Here is a 16637-nt window from a genome sequence, read left to right as displayed (position 1 = left end):
TATCTGGAACTCTGTGAGTTTAGCACACTCTGACCTGGAGGACTCTTCACAGATGTTTCATCTGCGAACTCGGTCTCATTCTATTCACTAAGGTGAATCTAGTGTTACCATCTACTTTAATAATCTCACCAAAGTCTGGCAATAGCTGGATCTTTTTTTCATCAGTTTTGGCATGATCCAAAGGATGCCGTAATCTACCACTAGATTCTTACCCGAGAAAGGATCTAGGATTTCCTTGTTGGTCTCGATAAAGGTTTCGATGATGTGCGTGGTACTTTTCAAGGCAAAATGTTTGTAATTTCGTGGAATAGTTTTGAAGCAACTTGTCGCGTTGACCATTCGGTTACCTTGACATGGAGAGAAATCTGAGAATAGAGTTTGATACCCGTCATATAGTTGGAGACACCAGAGTCGATGATCCAAGGAGCTGAATTTGAAGTAGAGGCCGCAAGAGAAGAAAGTGATGTGCTTTAGGCTAGAAGGCAGGTTGAATATACTGCCAAAAACTTGTTGATCAGTTGAACCAAATGAGTTTTTAGAGAAGGCGATGTCGGGGCTTGAAGACGGATCAGTAACACCGGTTGAAACTTGGGGTCGTTTACAGTTAGTGTTTCTGAGGTGACGAGGAACCCAATCTGCTTGTTTACCATGCATCTTCCAACATGTTGCCTTTGTGTGGTATGTGTGTGGACATTGATCGCAGAACTAAGATGGCTTCTTAGAATTGCGGTTGTCAAATGGACGGACAGTCAAAGCGGAAAAATCGGGTAGAAAAGCATTCTTGGACGAAAAGGTGGTAGAGAACATTACTCGCTTGCGTGACTTTTCATGATGGACCTCAGAGAAGATTTCATCGAGAGAAGGAAGAGGCTTCAGGCTAAAGATACATAGTTTTGAGATTAGAAGCGACAAGTCGCTTCTAAATTTTTCCCGACAATTAGAAGCGACATGTCACTTCTAATCTCTCAAAATTTTAATTTTCTTGTTTTCGCCGCCAAAATTTTCAGATGTTAACAAAAACGACGATGTATTGTGGTATGTTAAATTTAGAAGTGACAAGTCGCTTCTAAATGTCGCTTCTAAATATCTTAAATTTTAGGCTCGTTGTTTTCTCCGCCAACTTTTTAAATTTTTTATAAAACAACACCGTTTACTCTGAGCTTTCGCTTCTAAAAGTGTCGCTTCTTATGTTACAAATGTGTATATGTGAAGCTAACCGTGAAGAGAAAGTTTACAAATGTATAATCATAAATCCTCACCTAGAGTATAGTAATCGTTGCCCTACTGAACTTACAAGCTCACTCCCTTCCTTTTTCCCCCTCAGAAGCTATTCAACGTGACTTGTCGTGCGAGGACTAATCTCGTGAAGACGAAGGTGCAAGAGTTAACTCCTTGTTTTTCTCTATCTTGTTGTAAGTCTCCTAAGTATGAGATGACCTTTTGAAACTCATGGGTTGTATATTACAATGACATTGTGGAGTCTTGATCTTAATCTTGGTGTCGTTGTGTAATTAAGGAGTTTTGTCCTAAAGTTAAATCTCGGGTAATATAAGAGTTGTCTTGCTGACGTCTTTCGGTTCAAGTTATGATCTTTTATATAAATTATTTAGATTTGTTTTAATTCTTTATTTTTAGTAACCCCCATCTAAGGGCGTTACAGATACGCCGATGGATGCCAATGTGAAATTCAGCAACAATAATGGAGATGGTCCACTGACATAAAGGTCGGTACCAAAGGTTAGTAGGAAAACTAATCTATCTATCTCATACAAGACCAAATATAACTTTTCTGGTTAGTTGTGTGAGTCAATTTATGCATGTCCCTTCTCAAAGTCACCTTGATGCAGTGTACCGAATTCTTAAGTATCTGAAAGGAACAGCAAGACATGGTCCATTCTTCAAAAGAAACGACAGCCAAAGTGTAGAAGTATACGTCGATGCAGATTGGGTCGGTTCTCCGGTTGATCGCCGGTCAACCTCGTGATATTGCTCATATGTCTTCGGTAACTTAGTGACTTGGAGAAGTAAAAAACAAGCAGTGGTTGCTCGAAGTAGTGCTAAAGTTGAATTGAGAGTCACATCACTCAGAATCTACGAAGTTCTCTAGCTGAAACTTTTGTCAGAAGAGTTAAACATCGTTGCTGAATTTCCACTGCGGATCTAACAACAAAGCTATGATATCAAAGCTCACAACCCAATTCATCACGATCGTACAAGACATGTTGAAGTGGATCGACATTTCATTAAAGAGAAAATTGACGAAGAAATGATGAACATCATATTTGTTCCATCTTCACATCAAACTAACGTTCTTACAAAAGAGTTATTCAAACCGTTGTTCGAGACTATGATAGACAAGCTCGGATTTTACAATGTGTACTATCCAACTCCAACTTGAGGGGAGTGTGTGTAAATGTGTTAATAATTATTGAATATTTATTTATTAGTTATTGATATTTAGCAGCTGTTAGATATTTATTTGTTAGTCTGTAGTTAGATATTATCTCCTAATTTCTAGGGATATTCTTGTACGTGAACTCTGTATATATCTCACTTATCAGATGAATAAAATTACTAAGAACAGATTCTCGCTGTTTTTATTTCACTCATTCTCTATTAATATACTTTAAAATAATAGATATATATATATATATATATATAAATAAAAGCAAAACAACTACAATTGAATGGATAGAGTGAAATTAAATAAAAGAAAATGAAAGAATTCCGTGCCTGTTCAGCTTTCGGATCAAGACTAGTTAAAAAAATAAGGAGAATCCAAAACCTCTCTTAGATCAAAATCTCCTTGGTCAGGTAACGGTGGGAACTTTAAATTAGGATATGTCTTCTCAAAGCTATCCAACAACTGTAAATGCATTAGGAACGAATGAGTTAAATAGGCTGTCACATATCAATTTCTATACATATATAATATGAGAAAAACTGAGGGCCTAATCCAAAAAAAAAAAAAAAAAACAACATATACGTGAATAGAAAGTAAAAATGCTCACATTCTCCAATATAGGTGCCTCATAGAGTTCAACAAATTTCTCCCGTAGTATCTTATTCATCGTATCAACGTCACAAGCATGTGTCCAATATGAATCATGGACTCCTGAAATGAAGTTGAGTATGTGAAAATAGAAAGACAAAAAGCAAAATTCAGAAAACGCAGAACCAGACCTGCAAAATTCAATCCCGCTTTACTGCAGGCAAGTGCAGTCATCATCATATGTGAACCATCAAGAGAGTGAACAAAATTTGGAGGAAAGGCCGATCTTTGTCGTGAAGCCATTATCTGAAATTCACCGACAAATATAAAATAACAATAGTAAACATACAATTGCAAGTTTCCAAACATTGATAGTGTTATTATTTCATACTATTTGGTAGTACATGACTCAACTCAAAAAATGCTTTAGCAACTCGAATAAATCAATGAAGTATAAAGATCTCAACAGATACAGGAGAACACTCCTTAATAGACGAGTTAACTTGAAAAGTGTTATGACCTGGGGTGTCGGAAAGTGTTACGACTCAAAAAGAGTAAATCTCCCCTCTTTTGAGAGAGACTAAACTATTTATAATTGATTTCTTGTCTATGTTTCTCATGACTAAAAATTTCTTAAATAGACCAAAAATATAACCTAATCGGCAGCGAGCCCAAGACCTAATTACTCAACCTTATAAAAAAAATTGCTCTCTTCTCTCCACTCCCTTCTCCCCTCTCCCGAACTCTGAGCGCGTGTTTCATAATCCTTACGGAAACATTGCCAATGACAATGTCTACCTCTTTATCGATAAGTTCATACTTTAAAACAAGGAGTTTCATTGCTCTATTGGGAAGGATTATAAACTAGTGAGACTATAAGAGGAATGCAAAGAGAGAGCATTTGTTAGACTTCCAATATGTGTCACTTACTCTAGGGAGGCTTGATAGGTTGTAGGTAAATTGGTGGAACCCGAAACTGTCTAGGTGGCCAAAGCAAGGAAGAATTTTTATTAGTATGTTGATTTTGCATATGGGTTTTTATCAAAGAACTATGTATTGAACTCATATTCGATTATTCGCGGAACAAGACCCCAGGTCCCGAAAGCATTTCTACCATGTGTTCAAGGGTTTTGTGATCTTATTAAGGCTGAATTGGTGGATTCCTTTAAGACGGAAACAACATCACCAACAAGACACTTGTGTTTGATCCCTAAAAAGCTTAATTTAAGCAACCTATTGGTCCTTTACAAAGTCATTGTCAAGGTTTCGACCGAGAGACTCAGGCGTGATGGAAAAGATAATTAGTGACTTTTAAGTGGCATTTGTGAAAGGTAGAAAAATCAAAGACCTGATCCTTATTGTAATGAAGTTGTGGAAGAGTATAGAAGAGTCGGAAAATGAGGTGTGGTACTAAAACATGATTTGAGAAGGCTTACGACAAGGTAACATGGGATTTTCAAAAAAGGTTTCGCTCCATGTTGGTGCAAGTGAGTTAGAGGCTGCCTAACCTCAGTTTCTTTTTCTGTATGGAAAGCCTCCAATTTGGAGGGTTGAGTGGCAACTTCCAAGGTTTCGTTGCATGTTTAAAGAGTGGCTTCAGCATAGTTTAGGCCGCTCGCCATCGGGGACCTGCAATTGAGATCTCATTTGCAATTCGGCGAGGCAGATTCGTCAAATTGCCTGAGAAGAGCAACCGTGTGGGGATAAGTTGCTAGGACGAGGGGAATGAGGCCCTTGCAGCGTCCTTGAGTTGCAAGCAAGAAAAGTGGCCGACAAGTTATTTGGAAAAAGGTTTTGGGATCTGAATCCATCAAAAATGGTGAAAAGACTCAACAGATGGAAGCATGGTTTCCTTTTCAAGAGGAGAAAATTGACTCTCATCAATGCTGTCTTTTTCGCACTCCCTACGTACTACATGGTCGTCGTCAAGATGTCTGTTCGGAATGCCAGCGATGTCATCAAAAAAATCATCAAATATTTTTAGGGGAAGATTTCAAAGATGGTCGATGTAAAGCGGATGTTGCTTAGGAAACTTGTCCGCCAAAAAAAAAATGGGGGTTTGGGTCCAGGGAGTTCGATAGCAGTAACCATTGTGTTACTTTGTGGCTTTCTTCCTAATGTAATAAATTCAGTTTGTACTCTAAAGCGCATTAGTCTAGGGACTGGTCTTGTGCGCTATGATATCTGGTTTTTCGGGTTGTATTTTCGAGTTGTTGGGTCGGCCGACTGTTTGGTTTTTGGGAGTCGGGGTGGTGTGTTCGACTAGCGTGCGCTCCGTCCCTTTTCAATCTCCTCGTCGACAAACTTTGTATCTTTACGGCTTGGCAGTTGGTTAAGAAAACAGTCCCTTGTTTATTAATCAAAACATAATTAAATAGCCTAATTAAATAACTTGTAACCTAAATATTTATTCCTATTGTTAAGTACGTAACACAAAACAAATTAATATCAACGAAAGGAAAATGACAGAAAATCTACCTTGTCTGTTTCTGTCTTTAGTGACAAGCTGTGAAGAGTAGTCTTAACCTGTATATAAAACCAAGGCAACAGCGAAACAAGAATGCCATTAGTTAGGAATAAAAATATGGCCTATACGAATACTTCAAAGTTTTCTAAGGTCATTAGAATATTACACGTCGTGTGCCTAATTTTCGGTATGGTTGTACAACAGGAAGTCCAACTGGAGTTGTCCACTGTACTGCTCGATTATCCGATGCAATCACCTGTTTATTTAGTTATGTCAATTCAGTTGTGTAGCCATATAAAAAAGAACATGCATTTAGTCATATAGCCCAACTCAAATGAGCAGGACAGTTTGGCTGGCATTCTAGAGAAACCATGACAACATAGAACCCCATATCCGCTATAATTATTTGAATCAACTGACAGTACAATTCATTGCAAATAGATCTTGTGACCCGACGCAAGTGGTTATGCTTCCAAGGGTACAACCCATAAAAATAAGATGTCAACCCTGCCCTTAACATCAACCACTTGAAATACCCTAAACAATGTCAGCTTGGTGGGCAATATGTGTACATAGATTGAAACAAATAAGCTGTACCTTTGCACAGTCACTGAGCCATGCCATTATGCTTTTTGCAGCTTCAAACATCTCTCCTATAGCCGATCGGACAGTCTGCTCATGCAAGTAAACAACTGTTATTACAGTAATTGTTCGGACATATAACGAAAGACACAAATTACTTACTTTTGCAGCATAAGATGCAGCGGCAAAGAGCTCAGAATTATCAGCAATAGCATTACGTTCCTTCAACCTCTTTTGTATTTGATCACGAGCGCCAATATAGGTAACACCATACACAGACGTCATCACCGTTTGCTTTACCAATTTACGGTCCACCTGAGTGCTCAATGACATGAAGTAAAAAAAAAAAATTAAGGAAGAGTCAAGAGACACTGACTTAATTGACCACTTTGAAAAAACAGACTCGTGGGAATATGGATGGCAGGCTATTTAAGTATGACCAAAACATAATGATTACAACAACGATACAGATCCTTCTTTTATTCAAATGACCATTTGTGATTTAATTTCATCTTTCATCTCATACAAAAGCTTAAAATATGACGGAGACCTGATCAATCAGACGTCTAGCATGTGATGCATTTGGGTTACTTTCAGGGTCATCCATTGCATCTTCACGCATAATATCAAGAACTCTGCAAAAGCAACAAGATGGGGAATACCAGGCATGAATAATTTGGTAGGTTGTAGACTATTGATTCGTATGAACAAGAAATAAACTTATTCAACTTAAGTAATAACCTTTTAGACCAATTATTTTTCTTGATAGTTATTTTGGAGAGCAGAGGTACATTGTGTAAAGATTGGATAGAAATCAGAAAAATCTCATGGTTAAATACGGATTAAATAAAAGCATGAAAATAAGTTCGCAATTCTGTTGTTTCATAAGTCATCTACCTTGAAGCAACCCCTGCGTAAACATCAACTGGTTTATCTCCTGCAACAAGATTTACTGCAGCTGCTCCCACCTGGAAAATTGAGAGGCAGTTAAGTATACAGCAGATATAATGCTCATTTTTTTTTCATTTTTCAACTCAAGAATAAAACGCATCTGAATTCAAATTATATTTCAATGAGAAGTTCAATACCTTGTCCCTTCCAAGGGCCGCATAGTGTTGTAAGCCATTGCACGAACCATCCTTGAAAATTAAACATGAAACATTATTAATCTTTTCTGGCTAATTCTCCATCTAGGAAAAAATTATATGTTACCACAGCACATAATTTGCTACATAAACATATTTCAGCAGGTATAAACAAAGTGCCTAAAACTGCTGATGTCTTTGAAATTGGATAAAATTGAAGTTTTGTATTGGCAAGGCGCTTTTTGGGTTACTACGCCATGTTGCAAGTAGACCCATACCATCACATGTTCAACTACTCCACCAATCCTTATCCCTGTATGAACTCTATTACGCATTTAATTATCTAGGGATTTTAATTTGGAGATTAGGAATTTTCAACTGTAGAATTAGGGTTTTAAATTATGCAATTAGGATCTAAATCATGCAATTTTATTATTTTTGAAGTTAGCTTAATTAATTAGGGTTAGATTATGTAATATAGGGTTATGATTTTGGGACGGGTTCATCAAGTTGTAATCTTTGGCCTATTTAAGATATTTAATGAGAAATGTACCAAATAATCAATAACAAAAAAACTTAATCTCTCTGAATAGAAGATGATATTATCAGGAATTTACGTTAGAATTTAGTTGGAATTCAGTATCAGAGATTAAGCTCTGTGAGAGATTGGCAAAGCTTCTGCTTGGAGATTGAATCCTGGGTCGTAACAATTTTGGTATCAGAGCCGCTCAACCTGGCGGAGATTTCAACGAAAGAATGGGGAATACGTAATCAGGGTGCTCATCATCCTGTAGTCGATTTGGGGAAAGCAGAACAAAAGAATTTCCATAGGGGGTGACAACGCATTTATTGATGTTCAAGATAGCATTAAAAAATAAATAAAGGGGACAATTTTATAAATCAGCGGCCATGTCCAGAAAATACAAAGACAGCGAGGATTTTAAAAAGGACTGGAGCGCACACAAAACAAACACACCACCCGAAACCCAAAAAAAAACCCACACTTGTCCAAAAAAATAGCATCAATTTGAATATGGGTTTATGGCCGAGTTCGATTCTCACCAACACCTGGGTACCCACCTATCAATTGCTAATGTTTCAAGTTCCCAAATGTTGTGGGGTCAGGCAGGGAACTGTAAATAAATAAATAAATAATTATGGGCTTATGGCTTCCCTTAATTAGTAAGTTTTCGAGTTACTTTTTGGCTGTTTTGATGAGGGTTTGGCGAGTACCTTAGGTTTTGGAGGGTGGCGGTGGGCACGTTCCCCAGTTTACACCCTGTTTCACTTGCCCTGTATTTTCCCGTTAAAACGACATAGCCGTATCAATAAAAGGTGCTATTTCCTTTTATAAAAAAAATTGTAATTAGGGTTATGGTTTTCGGCCCAACCTATTAGGTTTTAATCTTTGGTCTATTTAAGAAATCGAGAAAAGTAGCCGAAAATCTTTTTTTTATGGCCTGATAAAAATTAAGTATACCTGATGGACGGGCATATGTGAAATAGTAGTCTCTGGAGAGGGGCTTCTTAATGCTTCTGCAAGATTCATACACGTTGCCAAACACTGGAAAGGATCTTCAGATTCCATCCACCAACGCTTTCCTTCAAGAGGTCTATCCGCGGAATCAAATATATCACTGATGTGGTCCTCTGTAAATGCTACTCGGCTGTCATGAGATAGCTTATCCACACCAGAATACAAACTTGCCAAATGGATTTTCAGCCATCGTAGGCCTGACTTTCCCAGTGGACGCCCCTCTGCAAACTCCAAGATGCCTCGGGAAAGATCAGATCCCAAGTGGTTCAAATATGGGTGCATGGGATAAGCACGCCCCCGAAAATCTAAGTTGTGCGGATAATAGAAGCCTTCCTCATCCTTCATCTTCCGTGCAGCCTTGTCTCAATTCAAAACAATTTCAGCGTCTAAGTTCGATACTACTTGGTCGTTCAAATAAATAAATACAAGATCATTACCGATAGTCTAAGTTCAATATCACATTGCTGTGAATGCCTCTCCTTGTTGTCTTTTTTTACACATTTAACTTCCCCCCACCATTTACGAATCTCTGATTCGTCTTCAGTGTCTGGTTTAACTGGCAGAGGAATCTACGGAAAATTAGTTCGCAGTATCAAATTTTTTTCCCAGATATTTAGGTAGATGCAATCACCAAATAGTGGGAATGTGATAACGAATTCATAATTAAAATGTAGAATACCTCATCGTGACTGATTAATCCTGCAAGAGCTCCTCCACTGGACCATATCGTTTCTATTATGCCAAGCATCCTATTATTTACCCTCCATCTTGTTCTCCCAAGTGTATCCAAGGCCTACCATTCAGAACATATATATATTTAAGGTATGAAACTCTAGTTCAAGAGACCTGATGTAGTAATTGAAACCAAAAAAATCAATTTTGATGGCTGACTGAACAGAAAGGGTACAGAAACAAGGGCTTTAAGACCTCAAAAACCAGTTTAAGCTGCTTCCTTGGCGCTCGTTTAATTTGTTGGCGTTGTTGTTTCGACCCATGTGTACGCATTACATACGATGGCAAGTACAAATGGGCCCCTTTGTCATATCTGCAACATAAAGGAATTTTAAAATTGTAATTAAATACAATGAGTAGGATCCATAACACTATTCTCTTGCGACCACTAAGCTAACATAAGAAGAACAAATATTACTGCATCTAGCAAACGACATTGTCAAACTAAAACATTTGAAACCTTTAATAAAAATAAAAATAAAAAAACATCATACCCAACCCATTTTTTAGGAGGCACAAGCATTGGCATGTAAGGGATGACCGGATTGACCATGTGCCTAGCCTGTGGATAATGGGATTAGAAATAATAACAACCAGAGAGAAAGAAAGTTTGACAAGTAACTCAACAAAAAGATTGAAAAGTCCGAGATAAAATATTATCGGGCAATTCTGAAGAGACCAAAACCAATTCGACGTACAGTATTCTGCAGGCCGCTTAGGACCAGTGGGTCACATTCAATAACACCAATTCCCTTGCCAGTCTTCCTAGTAAAATAAAATCACGTAGATGTAATAGAACAAGTCAGAGCGAGCAAGTGAGAGAGAGAGAGAGAGAGAATAATTGATTCAATATTTCTTACGGATCTGGTCTAATATTATGTATGAATGCAGGGCGTAAGTCAGGTGGAAAGTCTCCTAGTTGACGAACCGGAGGCTGTATAAAGGCTGTTTCCATCAACAATTCAATGAGACGAGATCCAGCCTAAACGGAATGACAAGAAAGATCAAGCAAGTAATGAAGCCCAAACTAATAACACTAAAAGTAAACAAGTAATGCATACCCTAAGTTGACCTTCCAGACCCCAGGGCTTTGAGCTATCTTGTTGCTTCACAATTTTCCTTGCTTTCTGGACCTTACTCTTTCCAAGCAGTTCAGTAATTGCTTTCCTCAGTCTCTGCTGTTTATCGCTGTTATCAATCTCCGCCTTCTTCGAGTTTTCCAAAAACCTGAGTATTCTTGCCTGTTCATATATACACACAGAGATCACCCTCTTTCGCTCAACGTATCGAATAACATCCAGACAATTATGAGCGGACTAACCTCGTGCTCAACGGCCTCACCGATCTGGATAGAGGCCTGGCCAATCCGCACAAACCCGGTGCTGCTCGTGATCAAAGCCATGAGCTTGTGCATCGCAATGACAGCCGTCATGTCGGCCGGCAAGGCCACGAGATACCGAGCATAGGTGTTCGTACAGCCCTTCCTCCTCGTGCCCTTCTTCTGGGCCGCAGCAATGGCGTCTCTCAGCGGCTCGAACCACCCAAGCAACAGTCCCTTCACGTACGGCAGATTCGGAGCCAGCTTTTTCTCGCACATGGTCGCAACCAAATCTCTGTACTCCGCCGCCGCTTTTTCCCACGCCTCCGTCTCCGCCTCCACTTGCCGCCGCCGCAGCGTCCCGTACTTGGTCCTCGTAACCCTGCCTTCCTCGGGATCCTCCTCCGATGCCGCCGCGCTGCCGTAGCGCCGGAGAGAGCCGGGATCGGAGAATCCCGAGCTCTGGCAGGTCAGTGCGGCGCTGGGCCTGATTATGCTGCTGTGATTCGAGAGTCCGGCGAGGTTGAGCCATTTCTTGGCTAGATACCTGGACATGTTGTTGAGAGCGGCGAATCCAGTGGTGATCTGAGGTTCGGAAACTGCTATGAGGAACTCATGAAATGGCGGGTGTTGAGAGAATGTCCCGCCTCTCGAGTTCCTCCGAGTCTCGACTCTCAAGTGCCTTTTCTAAAACCCTCATTAACCCTCCTCCGTTTCTGATTTTCTTTTTACTTTTTCTTTTTTTAAGCCCAACTAGGGAAAATTGATTTGTTTATTTTTTGAGGAAAAAATAAATGTATTATTATTAGCATTTTAATACTAGAGCGGCGCAAAAAAACGGGTAAAATCGTAAACCGGTAAAAACAGCGATTTTCTAAAACTTAATGCTAATTAAATCCAAGTAAGTTGAGATGATGTTGGTAACAAGAGCAAAAGTAAACAAAATTAAAACTAATAATCCAACGAAAAACGCTCTCTCTCTCTCTCTCTCTGAAAAGCTCTGAAAAACAGACTAAAAGCAATAAGGGAAATTGAAATTTAAGCAAAAGTGTGGTTCTAGGTTACATGAGTGATTTATATAGGAACAATGGTGATTTTCGAAACTCAAATGGGCTTTTGGTTAAGTTGAATTGGCCCAAAATCTACAAAAACGAAAAGTAGTTACGTCAAAATCGAAGACATTCGCGCCGCGCGGAATGGAGGTCGCGCCGCGAGAGTTTCTTCTGGAGGAGATCACGGCGCGAGAAGTGATAGATCGCGGGCGAGAATGTCTGCTGGAGAAGTTCTGTCAAAAGACGAAAGATGGTCGCAGTGCGAGGTAGGGCTGTGCACGATCCGGTCCGGTCCAAAACCGGCCAAAAATTTAGACCGGACTGCTCAAAACGGTACAGATAAATTCAAACCGGACTGGACCAAAAAACTGTGAAAACCGGACTGGACCGTTCTAAGCGGTCCAGTCCGGTTTAAATCGTTTTGGACCGTTTTGAACCGTTTAGACCGGACCGTTCTAGACCATTTTAGACCGTTTGGACCGTTTAGACCGGACCGTTTTAGACCATTTTGGACTGTTTGGACCGTGTAGACCGTTTTACATAAAAAAATAATAAAATAAAATAAAAAACCCATTAATTTTCTACAAAAGAAAAAAAAATACATATAATCATGGTTTACACAAACCTGATAAACATAGTCTAAAGTAGTATCAAAACAAACATAAAGTTTACACTTACACTGTATCACATTCAATTCTCACAGTGTATCAAAACTCTAGCCTTTCAGATATGAACATTGGTGGGCAAAAAATTTTCTTATCTTGATTGCAATTCTCACATGAACCCAATAATCAATATCACATTCCAGCACAAACACCATTAAAAAATAAATAGTATCACACTCACGCTCACATGAACCCAATATCACACTCACAATATCAAAATAAACAACATTCCAGCAACAAAAATAAGAGATGATCTTAAACCATCAATAATCTATCCTCACAAACATATTTCAAAAATTACAAAAAAGACAAACATACATTCGAACCGAGTCATCTTCGTTGTCATCGTGTTCGGAGATTGTGGGTACTCGTTCTTCTCCATGTTCCATTTCTGCAAAAATTAAATAAAGTTAATTAATCGCAAATGATATTAGACAGAAAAGTAAGTTCGATGTTTACCCGCCAAAATTGAATAAGAATTCATTAAGTTGTCCATTTCTTCTTTACATTCTTCGTCCATAATAGGTGAATTCCGGTTCGCTAGCAACCAATACGCGAGCACATTAAAGCCTCAACCATTCTCGGAAGCAAAGAACTCCTAAATGAGTCAAGGAGCCTCCCACCACTAGAGAAAACAGATTCGGAAGACACCGTAGAAACTTGAATAGCTAATATGTCACGAGATATCTTAGACAAGACCGGGTACTTGTGACCATTCAACTTCCACCATGCTAGTATATTGAACTTCCGAGAGTATGTCTCAACACGCTCATTCAAGTACTTATCAACTTCATGCCCGCTCAACGAGTCATCGGGATCTCCAAACTCAGTAAATAGATCTGATTCCTGATCCTCCGTATCAAATTGTGCACTTTGTGCACTTGACTTGGCATTTGAAGATTGTGGATTTTCATTGTCATACGATGAGAACAAATCTTTTAGTAGCTTCTCAACCTTATGACACACAACATCTATGTAATCACTTGGCTTTCCTGATTTTGTGTAGACCTGCTTTAAGTAACTTAAGCTTGAACATTGGATCAAGGGCATGAGCAACAAACAAAGTATCACTAATTTTTTCAGCATCCCCCCAATACTTGTTGAACTTTGTCTTCATCCTTTTAGCCATCATACTCTTCATGGAATTCGATCCTGCTTGTGAGATCATCTTTTCTATCTTTTGTGAGACGTCAAATATTTCGGAAAGAAATAAATTTGATGTTGTATACGACGACCCGCTGAACTTCTTAGTGGCTGTGTAAAAAGTATTTAGAAAATCGGTGTATTGTTTTGCTTGTTCCCAATCATCAAAGCTAGGCGATCGTTGATCAACTTCAAAAAAATAGTTGTCATAATTTCCATCATCGACCATACCTTCAAAAGCTTTTTTGAACCTTATTGTTGTTTCCAACATAAGATACGTGGAGTTCCATCGAGTGGCCACATCCAAGCATAGCAAAGCCTTCGTTTCGATTCCCTCTCTTTGACAACATTCTTCAAACGATACTTGTCTCATCGTTGAAGACCGAACATATTTGCAAGCGAGCCTTATGCGAGAAACCGCGCTCTCAATCTCTTTCAAGCCTTCGTTCACAATCAAGTTGATGATATGAGCCCCGCATCTCAAGTGTAAAAAATTTGGTTCTAAGGTAATAGAACGTGGACCAGAACTCAACTTCCTCTTCAGGCTATTTGGGGCTGCATCATTCGATGATGCATTATCAACTGTGATTGAACATATCTTTTTAATTTTCCATTCTCGCATGCATGTCTCAAGCTCTCTACAAATTGTTTCCCCCTTGTGATTAGGAACCTAAATATGTTTAAACAAAGATGTTATTTTACATAATAAATAAGAATATAAGCATTGAAAATAATAGAGCCTATAGAAAAGTACCTGAAAAAAAATTGGCAATTCTCTTATGCAAAATCCAATTCTTGTCAATAAAATGCGTCGTGACACACATGTAGTCGATGTTATAAATAGACCTCCAAGTGTCGGTGGTCAACGATATCGCATACTTCTTTATACTCCGGGCTAATTTTTCCTTCAACTCCAAGTATAGATTGTAATAATCTGGAGCCATGGTTGTCCAAGATGGGGGTTCAAACTTTGGTTGTAGCGTGAAACAAAAATTCTTGAATACAAGACATTCAACATGCCTAAATGACAACTCGCCACCAATTATGTACTCGGCACAAGCTCTTCTACACGCTTTTATGATCAAAGCTCACACTTACCAACTTAGCTGAATCAGTGCCATCGCCCTTTCTCAAAGGCTAGAGTTTTTTGCCTTTTAATGTCATTGTTCGGGTTCTTATTACACTTTAATAGATGCGTACGCAAAGTACTAGTACCATTTTTGCTCTTATCACATTTGTAGTCTCTCCCACAATGATTACAGTATAATGAAATTTATTAATCGTTTTTTCTCAAAAGATATGTTTGCAAGAATTTAAAAAAGGGCCATCTTTACCTTATTTTCAAGTATTCGTCGGGGCTCGAGAGGCACGGCTTGATCGGAGATGGAGGTGTGGCTTGGTTAGAGTTGGCAGTGTTTCTTGGTCGGACTCGGAGATGGTTGGTGATGGAGGTGCGGCTTGGTCGGAGATGGAGGTATGGCTTGGCCGGAGATGGAGAAGATGAGATGGATATTGGAGATTGGAGAAGATGAAATGAGAAAAATGCAAGGGAGGGAAACGCACAAAAAAAACCTAATTTGGCTGGTTCTTCTGGTTGCATTTTAATTTTTTTATTATAAATAAACCGGTCCGGTCCGGTTTAAACGTAAAAAAAATAAAAATCGGACCGGACCGTTTGTATTGAGTAGACTTGACCGGACCGAGTGAAAAAAAACCGTTATAAACCGGACCGGCGGTCTAAAAACCACTGGTCCGGTCCGGTTTACGATTTTTACGGTTTTTCTGCGCCGCCCTAGTGCGAGGAATCAAGGTCACGACGCGAGGAGCTCCATAATTTGTCTTCTAAGTCTTCTTTGCTTCGTTTTGACTCTTTTTTTTGTCACAAAAGCTTCCGTTTGTCTTCAAATTCTCCTCGACTCTCAAGTAACACCATTTTCTCGAAATATGTCACAAAAACTCATGATAACCGTTAAAAACACTTAAAGACTAGCTTGATTCAAGCCGAATGAGTGCGGATTCGCACGTAAAATAAGCGTTCATCACTTACCTAGAAAAACGCTCATTTTAGTTTGTTAATTTTCAGAAATTAGAAAAGAAAAAATCCTGAAAAATATGTGACTACCTCCCTACAACCCAATCTTAATTTCTGGGAAAAAATATTGAAAACAAAAACGATGAACCCAAAAAAAACCTAGAAAACAAATTAGCTGCAAAAAAAAACCCATAAACAACTTGTAGTTGAAGATGAACACGACTTAATGTTGTCGCACGAAAATGAACAACTATTTAAAACCTCGGGCGGTTCGATCCAAGGCCGGACCAAGTGATCGCACCCGGGCCAAGAGTGTGAACTCGATAGTCTCGAGCTAGGGTTTTCTCCGATCAACCCGCCTCTCGGGAGAGGTAGGGGGTGAGGAGGAGGAGTGACCGTGCCTTGGTTGTCGGCTGCCTACGTACCCGTGCGTGGGATCAGGTCAGAACGTAGTTCAAGCATGAAAGACGCAGTATGAGGCGCGGAGCCTTGATGGAGAAGCGTGCTCGACGAAGGAGACGGGGCGCGAGGAGTCCTCGGCAGCGTCTCAGAACCTCGGAGATCGCGTACGCGTCTAGCGTGTTAGACGCGCGAGGGGAACTCTAGTCGAGAACCCTAGGGGCGTGCTTGAGCACCAGAGAACGTTCGGTCAGAGGGAACGACGTCCGGGAAGTCCCCGTGAGTGCTTCGGAACCTCTGAGAACGAGGGAGAGAGAAGAGAATCTGCCTCAGGCCAAATATGGCATCCAGAGAAGCAGAGAAAAGTAAGAAATCGAGCGTGTCGATAGGAGATGAAGAGAATTTATTTTATTCCTTTCCCATTAATGGGAGGGGGTTTATATAGGTGTTTGGGGGCCTTAGAAGGTCCCTTTTTCGTCCATGTGGGACTAGGAACGCGTGTGCCATCAAGTGGAGGCGCACGGCGCGCGCGGCGCACGGCGCGCGCGGCGCACAAAGCGCGGCGCGCGGCGCAGGGGGCGCGGGGCGCAGGTCACCGGGCGCGGCGCGGGATGCGCGGCGCAGGACGCACGG

General features: G+C 39.9%; 1 protein-coding gene across 1 annotated transcript; it reads right to left on the bottom strand.

The window, feature by feature from the left end:
- Positions 1-2660: 2660 nt before the first annotated feature.
- LOC149402158 (DNA-directed RNA polymerase 1B, mitochondrial-like) lies at positions 2661-11425 on the bottom strand. The gene is made up of 19 exons (XM_089609043.1): positions 10717-11425; positions 10457-10636; positions 10256-10377; positions 10094-10160; positions 9890-9957; positions 9591-9708; positions 9343-9456; positions 9101-9232; positions 8607-9020; positions 7130-7180; positions 6939-7009; positions 6592-6676; positions 6204-6356; positions 6057-6131; positions 5626-5715; positions 5471-5518; positions 3184-3298; positions 3012-3115; positions 2661-2866 (listed from the first exon to the last, which is right to left on the bottom strand). The coding sequence occupies exons 1-19, from the start codon at positions 11266-11268 to the stop codon at positions 2756-2758; spliced, it is 2670 nt and encodes an 889-aa protein (XP_089465169.1). The 5' UTR covers positions 11269-11425; the 3' UTR covers positions 2661-2755.
- Between the last annotated feature and the right edge of the window lie 5212 nt (positions 11426-16637).

Source organism: Urtica dioica, chromosome 3 (assembly GCF_054948205.1).
Source record: "Urtica dioica subsp. dioica isolate 48M chromosome 3, U.dioica_male_clone48M_v1_H2, whole genome shotgun sequence".
NCBI lineage: Eukaryota > Viridiplantae > Streptophyta > Magnoliopsida > Rosales > Urticaceae > Urtica > Urtica dioica.
Note: the sequence above shows the minus strand (reverse complement) of the source record. Positions and strands in the feature narration are given on the sequence as shown.